Below are 9,136 nucleotides of genomic sequence, written 5' to 3'. Positions count from 1 at the left end.
CCACAGATTCGGACATACTGGGGGGCGGTACTGAGAACACTAGGCAAATGCACAGCCATGGCAATACCGCACACGTGGGAGGCATGCATACTGGGCCTCTATCAGTGGACCCCATTGAATAAAGTCCCCTCTCGTTTCTGGGACCTTGGCCTACTCACGGCAAAAAGATTGATCACGAAACACTGGAAACGACCCACCCCACCATTACCGGCACACTGGCATACATCGCTAGACACCTGGGCGAAGGCGGAAAGCACCACCCTTCATAACGAGGAGACGGCAGGCCTCCGACAGTTTCCGATAGCGGTGCTCTGGGATGTAATGCTCAATTCCTTTCATAAGGAATGCCGTCTAACACAGAACCCTACGGAGGCCGAACACCCGGATGGTGCCACCGGCGTACCCCCTGCCGATGCACCGTGCGGACAGCCTTGATGCTGCTTCCCCCAGCACCCCCCTCACTAGACATAACTACCACAACAGGCACATTGCCCCCCCCAAAAGCCATGCTCACTCCCTTAGTCCGTTGTGAGCGACACCCACACGACCCCCTGCGTTGACGCACCCCTGACTAGCTGCAAACTTAGCCGCCTCACATCCGATGACCATAACCGACCCTCCCCAGTCCCCCCTTGATCCTATGTACCCTCTCCTTCCCTTCTTCCCTCACTGTTTAATTCAGAATGGTATATCCTTTGTAGCGCTAACATGTCCTGGAATAATTGTGATGGAGAAAAATAGCTGTGAAATATGAAGCGATGAACCACTGCATTGGGTGATATGCCCCGTAAACGTGACAGACATCCCAGAGATGTAATGCTATATATGTTGTAAAATTCATGCTCTGCTTCTCCTGTGTTTCTAATAAAGGATATTTAAACAAAAAAAGATTGATACCTCACTGGAATCTGTAGGCCTAAGTGGGGTAAAACTGCTTTGAAAAGTAACTTCTGCAACAGGATGCCTGTGCGCAGATACCGGGCTGAGCTAGAAAATAGTTTCCGTGCTCATCCCACACATGGGAGCACACACGTGTACTCATGCATAACAAAGTCAGAGCCTCTTACTCTAGCAGTGCTGCAGCAGTCTTATCCCAAAAACCACATGCAGCCAATTTCTATAGAATTTGCATTAAATGAGAGGTTATGAGACTCACTCATAGTAAAACTCTAAAAACCATGTAGTCAAAATAAAAAAATCCAGGGGGCTTAAAGAGGTTGTACTTATCTCCTACAGTGAGGTATAATCATCTGTTAACTTTTCATGCCAGATGCCGGTAACTGAATTTTGTGCATTTGTGTCTAAAAATGTAAAAGTGGAATTTCACAAAAGTTCAATTTTGCAGACCCTTAGTCTACATTCCAGCAATTGATTTTCCAATGATGATTCTTCATATAGGTGGATGCTAGCCCCACCAATCTATTGATGGCTTTGTATTACCTGAAATACTGAGGTAAATATTGTTGCACTGCACTTCTTTACTGTACACTACGACTGTGTCAGTAGTATGGTAAAAGCCTTCTTCATCATAAGCGACTGATGCTGAGATTCACTAAACTTTTGCTGAAGAAATAGCAGAGATTAGATGCTTTTGGAAGACTACTGTTCACCATATGTGTATATGAATGAATGAATGAATGATACATTTGTAAAGCGCAACAGTACCCTGAGGTGTCTATGCGCTACCTGAAACACATGCAAACAACTGGGTGACAGAATAAGAGAGTTAAACTCTAAAAGCATAGGGCATATTTACAATGGCTTTATCCCTGTTTTTTTGGCTTACAAAGCCAAAAAAGCGGAGATAAAACCAGTGCCCTATTTACAAGAGGGTGCTAACATGCATAATTGCATTTTAGCACCCTTTTCCCCAATGCCTCCCTTTGCATCTCCAATGAGATGCAAAGTGGACGTTACTAGGCGTACCCCAGATGGACTACCTTGCAAATATTGCTGATGTTTACATCGCGATATTTACAATGCAGCCCACATGATTTTAGCACACTTTGGATTTTGGCGAAAACGGCCCAACGTCTGCTAAAATCCTGACTTAGTGGGTCGTATCAGCAAGGTTATCGCTCTTTTGCAAGGAACATCGCTGGAAAACCAGCGATGTTCCCTGTAAAAAGGCGATAACCTCGCTATCTCTGGAATTTTTATCGCTGGAGCAACGCGATGTTAATTACGCGCTATCAGGGCGATAAATTCCAGATATAGCCTGCGATAATATAATTATCGCTAAGCACGGCCAGCGATGATTATTGCAGGCCATTGTTAATATGCCCCCATGTTTTTAATTTCTTCCTGAATTTTAACAAGTTTGTTTTACTCTTCAGAGAGATTGGCAGGGAGTTCCAGAGCTTTGCAGTGTTGGTTGCAAACCTCTTTCCACCCAACTGGGTTATTTTTATCCTGGTAACAGTCAAATTCCTGGGTTCTGTTGATCTTAACGGTCTGGTTGGCACATATGGTTTTAGATAGCTTGCTAGTTGGGTAGGACCCATTTGGTTAAGTGCTTTAAATGCAATGCAAAGGGATTTAAATGTAATCCGTTTTGCTACCGTCAGCCAATGTAACCGGGGAGGAATGGCAGTTATAGACTCAGATTTAGGGAATTCAAGGAGGACCTTGGTTGCGGTATTTTGTACGATCTGAAATTTTTGGATGCTGCATTTTGGTGCGCTGGTGAGTAGGGCGTTACAGTAGTCCAGTCTTGACAATATCAAGACGGATATAACTGTTTTCCTGAGTTCCAACAGAATTGAGGGTTAGATCATCCGCAGGATTTTAATATAAGATGGCAGCTGGAGGCAGTGGAGTTAATTTGAGCCTCAAAGGATAGTTTATTATCCATAATAACTCCAAGATTTTTTGTTTTTGAGACAGATGTGGGTAGTGGTCCAAGCTGAACAGGCCACTAGCTGTTGGTCCAAAAGTGGGGATGATTTCCAAAAGGTAGGACCGCTGTTTTAGAAGAGTTTAGTTTCACACAATCGTCTGACATCCAGTTCCCGATGTGACTCATGCAGTCTTGAAACCTACTTGCAGTGGTGTTAGGGGATCCACTTACAGAGACGATTATTTGTGTATCATCAGCGTATGATACAAGAGCAAACCCATGATTTTTTATTAGTCTGGGTATCTACATATTCATTTATTGTGTTGACCTTTATACATAATGATATCTAGACTGTTTTTGATTTCCAAGTGCTGTGCTGTACAACTAATGGTAAAATTCTATATGCAAAATAGAAAATCTTTAAGACACTGTGGGACAGGTGTATCAAATGGTTTTACCCACTCTGTTTGTATTGGAAAATGTAACTGTACATATGGCCCAGTATTCTTTTTTATGGTGCAAAAACAATTCACTTTTACATCACTCGCTGTGACTGAATTTCATGCTTAAATGAGATACAATGTAGGAATAGTCATTTAATATACATTATTAGACAGCACCAGGCTTGAGGAAATTGTCACAGTTTTGCATCAAAAAGTAGAAGATGAGAAGAATCTGAAGAGAGATCTTGACAAGATGAAATCTTGCCTTTATCACCACCATATACTGGAGTTCTGAGCCAGTGACAGTGGGGAAGTTGTGCTCTGTTCTTGCCTGTATGTGCATGTCTTCCACATTCTGTGCTTTCCTCCAGGCAGCAACCCTCTTGAAGTATCAAAGTCCACTTGGAGGTACAAAGCAACTAGAGTCCTGTCTGATGCAGCACACTGATCAATCCAGCGGACGCAGTCAATAGAGCGTAACTGATTTCCTTGCTGTTTGCATCATCTCTCGTGCCATTGATACCAGCTCGATTGCAAAGATCAGAATTGCAGCAGAAAGTGGGATGCTGTACTCCAATGCTATCATCCGATGGTTTGCAGTCTTTAACACAGCCTTTGACAACACCCCCATCTGCCGGATATGGATAAGCTGCAAAAGAAATTTCACTCCATTAAAAGCTCAGTTTAACTCCGAAATATGATATCTGTTCACACAGTTTAAATATCTGATTGTGAAACAATGAGGCTTGTCAGATTTTTTTGATATCAATAATTTACTATGTTTCATTATCATCTACCGAGCGACTGAAAAAAACGTTCTGCAAAATTTATTGGAACTATATCAGTATGCTCCATTATTTGTGATTGAGTGTATGCCCACCAATAGAAACTGAATTTGGTCCTTATTCATCAAACCTTTTGCCACTTGAGTTACTTTAAAGTGTCATAAATTTAATTTGACATTGTTAAATGCAATTCTTGATTTACAGAATTAGGATATACACATTTTTAAAACCAAAACACTTGTTGTGTATCTACAACTATATCTCTCTAGTGGATTCTCCCAATGAGTTTGTATGTCTTAAGCAATGGAAGTGAAGAAACAGGGCTATGTTGAGCCACCATGCACTGGAAACAAATCTACAAAGATGGAATTTTAAAAACTGCCAAGATAGAAGATATTAAACCCTGGCATATATCTAAACCACTTGAAGTTTTCTGAATATGCTCTTGCGTAGGAGTCAGCAATATTATATACTTTGATTCTGAAGGTGAGCAACTTTGATTTTGCAAAGGTTCTTGACTTCACTTGAGGTGAGGTTTAACATGTCCAGACTATCAGCAGTGAAGGTTCCTGCAGAAAGCCTCTCTGCAATTACCAGGTAAAGGCTTCCAGCTAGGCAGAGGCAGGGCATGGAGAACAAGCTGTCATAGGAGTGAAAGGAGTGGTCAGGATGGTGCAAGGGTACAGCATTGGAGATGTGAACCTTACACAAGCAAGGAGTGGGAAATGGAAGTATAAATGTTTTGCCTGTGGGGTCCAATAGGAGATCAGAGGGTCAGGTAACGGCTGTGAGGTTTTCCACCCACTTTCCTAGGCGATCATGAATAGCAGTTGTAACATATCTCCACTGCAGTTCAAAGAGCTGAATGCTTGCCCCCTATAACCAAGGTAAGCCTCACATGTTGAAACTTCCCCAACACTAGTGTATTCCCTGGTGGTAGCAAGAAATCTCTAGCAAAGCTGGTGCATGTATAGAATAATAGATTTGTAATTGTGAATACAAGTCAATAGATCCTCAGGGACACATCAAATAAACAACGTCACTGAGAAACCCGAGGTGAAAAACATCCCTTTTTTCACAGTGATATACACTTTTATGTTTCAAGTGGTTTTCTCTAATTCTCCCCCTGTTAAGATCAAAAGTGCAGGGATAGAGAAGTTATGGGGGAGCCATGCATAATATAACGTCACCACCCTAACTCCGTGTGGTATGTACATTAAAAACTGTACTTGGTGTCTATTGTTGTACTAAACTCTGATGTTTATATGATGTTTTGGGTTTTGGAATGTTCATCGAGCCCCTGCCTCGAGGCCAATTTCAAGTACATTTCGGCTTCTTTTTTAAAACACCTCATCCATTGAGATTATTGCCTGGGGAAACCCACAATATGGTGTTGCCAATATTGCTTTTTTGCTGATATAGTGCTCTACTAGCGGTATAGTCTCTGTGATGCTTGTGATTACAAGGGCATATAAGTCATATATCACACTTTTGGTATTCTAATTGGTAAAACTCACAGATTTATTGTTCGGGATGAACGCTTTAATATTTTCTGTTAGATGGCAGTTCAATTTCTACATCAAGAGGAACCTATAGCAACAATTTAAGGAACTGAAGGCTTGTGAATATATATACAAATCCATCTATCTATCTATCTATCTATCTATCTATCTATCTATCTATCTATCTATCTATCTATCTATCTATCTATCTATCTATCTATCTATCTATCTATCTCTCTCTCTCATATGTATAGATATATATGTATATATATGTAGATAGATAGATAGAGATAGATAGATAGATAGATAGATAGATAGATAGATAGATAGATAGATAGATAGATAGATAGATAGATAGATAGATAGATAGATAGATAGATAGATAGATAGATAGATAGATAGATAGATAGATAGATAGATAGATAGATAGATAGATAGATTGACAAAGACTGCTTGCGGCAGCCGAAACGCGTCTCACCTAGCTGCTGGGTCGTGGGAGGCCCTAACTAATTAAGAAGCTGTAAACTCACAGCCCTCGTGTGCATGCTATCTTATGTTGGGAGTAAGTTGTTTTGCGAATAACTTTGGCATCGTTTGACCAATCTTCACGAAACCTTCCAAAAAAGTACCCTACTTTGCCTAGTTCTGCATGAAAAGTTTCAAGGCGATCTGTCAAGTGGGGGCGGATAAAAAGGGGGAGTCCCAAAACACTTTTTCCCCATGCAATATCTATGGGGATTCTGCAGTTTTTAGACACACAGCCTGAACCGCTGACCGGAATTACACCAAATTTGGCAGAAAGCTAGAACTTGGTCCAGAAAGATCTCTTATTGTAATCTTGTGTACATCTGTTCAGTAGTTTGGGAGTTATTATGGAAAGACATTCATAGATATCTATTAATGCCGATCCTCCACTCATCCTCGTAGGGGATCCACGGGTACCCGCGGACCCAAATCCCAATGGGAAAAAAGCACACCCACTCACACACCATACCCCTGCCACACACAGCCGAATGGCTGTGCACAGCATGGAGTTGGTTACATGTGTGGAGGGTTGGCCTTAGGGCCTGGCTGTGGCCAGCCCCTGTGGCCACAACTCCTGCTGTGCACGGCCAAAGGGCGTGGGCGGCAATGGTTGCATAAATGTCCTTTAATTATATATTACTTTATGTTAAAAAAGACATAAAAATTCATTGGAAAAAACAAAGGTTACAGGTATATTATAGTTAGGTGCAAATTTTACCCACATAAAACCATAGCAATTTGACAGTTATAAACTGCTGTTTTTTCCAATGACTATAGATTTTTAAACACAAGTATATTCACGGATCTGTAATTTCTCAAGCCGTTACTAGAGGTCACTCTTGAGTCAGATGCTAAATCTTCAAAATTATTTCCCAGAACTGCATTTCCCAAAGGCGTTACTGAACCTCACACTTAAGTTAGATGCAAAAACATTGACATTATTTTATGAAGCTGCAGTTCCACTAGTCATTACTAGGTGTCCCTCCTAAATCAAATGCACAAGCCTAAATATGCTTTTGTGAAGCTGTACTTCCACAAGTTGTTACTAGTTGTCCCTCCTAAGTCAAATACATAAGTATTGAAATTCTAATGTGAAGCCACAGTTTCACTAGTTGTTACTAAGTGGCCCTCTCATGTCAAATGCAAAAGTATTGATATTCTTTCGTGAATGTGCAGTTCAACAAGCCATTACTATGTGTTCCTCTTAAGTAAAATGCAAAAACCTTTCAATTCTTACTTTAAGTCATTGTTCTACTAGTTATCACTAGGTGTCCCTCACAAGTCAAAAGCAAAAGCATGGTAATTATTTTGTGAAGCTACAGTTCCACACATGGTTGCTAGATACCCCCCTTGAGTCAAATGCAAAATCATAGAAATTCTTTCATGAAGCTGCAGTTCCACTTTGTGGAACTGCTCAAGTCGGATGCATGAGATTCAAATAACCTGCACCAATATGAGGGAGTGTGGCTTTAATATCTAGGTTTGCAAACACACTTTTCCAATTTTAATCATTTGTGCCTGTTTTCCATAGGCTTAATTATTTGACAATGCCAGTTCATAGCTGTATAAGCCAGTCAATGGACTTTTGTCTCACGAGCTGAGTAGTAATCCTCCCAAAATGGTATAACCATTAATGCACCAACAGATGTCTCTCTCTAGAGTCAGATACAAATGGATGAAATGTTAATCCCAAACCTGAAGAAGGTTTGGTTTCACTCTAAAAATCTGCATATATGCTCTACCTACTCTAATCATGTGTGCGTATTTTCTGTAGGATAAATACAAATACCAGAGCTGGTTTATAGTGAGGAATCAACATTGTAATTTACTATAAATGTCTTGAGGGCTATAGCAATAGTTGATGAAACCCTACTATACATATGGACTATCTGTTATTGGGAGGTGCAAGTGTCTAACAAATGCTACTCTTTGAAAACTATTTTTGAAGTGTATGTGTTCATGTGCAAGGCCAATAGCTGTATTGGACAGCTGTTGATCTATATAGCTTCTGTTGAGTTGGGAGGGAGTAAAGTTTGATTGACATGTCATCAGACCAATCAGATCCCCTATATATGCATATATTTTTGTATTATATTTTTGGGAAAACATGCGGCTAGTAAAGCTACTAAAGCTGTCTTTAGGCCAGCCTAAAAAGAGACAAAAGCTGGAAGACCACTTTTTCAGCCATAAACATCTCTCAAGACCTAAAAAGAGACAACAAGCCATAAGACCATATTTCAGCTCAGTTGATGCTGCAGGTTGGGTTTCTAGTGACTGATATCTTGGAGATGGTTGTACTACCCTTTACCCTGTCCAAACTGATTTTCATGACCTCCTCTGCCATTTATCACACGTTCCTAATGTTCCTTTTTGTAAAAAAAATAGTATTTCGGCCCATTGACTACACTTCATCTGGCCCGAGCCGGAGAGTACCGCTGGAGCCGGAGAGTATGGCCCAGGTGCAGAGAGTACGGTTCGGGTGCGTAGATTCCGGTACGACTGAAAATGTAAAGATATGACTCGTAAATGACGTCTGTAAATACCAAAAGTCATAAAGTTAGACAATTGTCTCAGTTTGCCTTTGTGAATTCGGCCCACTGAATCCAATACAAAATGGAATGCAGTGCCAGTCTCGTAGTGCATGCCTTTTTTGTTGTTGCATTAGCAGAGCAGTAGCTCTGGCTGAACACTCATAATGTCCCAAAGATTAGATCAATTGCATTGCAAATGCTTATTTGTAAGTGTATCTTCCCCCAATCCTTCTCTCCTTTGAATCCCGTTGACAAACTATTATCGTTTCCACTGTCTCCACCAACAGATGATACTTTACTTTTTGTCTGCTTACATCACTGGCATTCCATTCTGACAACCAAGAAAACTGACCTGAGCTATTCAATATAGTGCAGACTGCAAAAATAAAGTTTCTTAGCAAATGAACACTACTGCTATTTCTTAGCAATTAAACAGTAGACCTCTTTGATCACAACTTTAGGGTGGAAAATGCTCACAAACCATTCAAACATCTTGCCTTTATTAATAACT

General features: G+C 40.7%; 1 protein-coding gene across 1 annotated transcript in view; it reads right to left on the bottom strand.

The window, feature by feature from the left end:
• Positions 1-2,503: 2,503 nt before the first annotated feature.
• LOC144827091 (ly6/PLAUR domain-containing protein 2-like) overlaps positions 2,504-9,136 on the bottom strand; it is a 28,175-nt gene continuing 21,542 nt past the window's right edge. The window contains exon 3 of the mRNA XM_078685534.1: positions 2,504-3,931. Coding sequence (XP_078541660.1) covers positions 3,702-3,931 — 230 coding nt within the window. The 3' untranslated portion in view covers positions 2,504-3,701. The remainder of the gene's footprint in view (positions 3,932-9,136) is intronic.

The sequence above is a fragment of the Lissotriton helveticus genome, chromosome 4_1, assembly GCF_964261635.1.
Source record: "Lissotriton helveticus chromosome 4_1, aLisHel1.1, whole genome shotgun sequence".
Classification (NCBI taxonomy): Eukaryota; Metazoa; Chordata; class Amphibia; order Caudata; family Salamandridae; genus Lissotriton; species Lissotriton helveticus.
The sequence above is the reverse complement of the archived record's forward strand: the minus strand, read 5'-3'. Positions and strand labels throughout refer to the sequence as shown.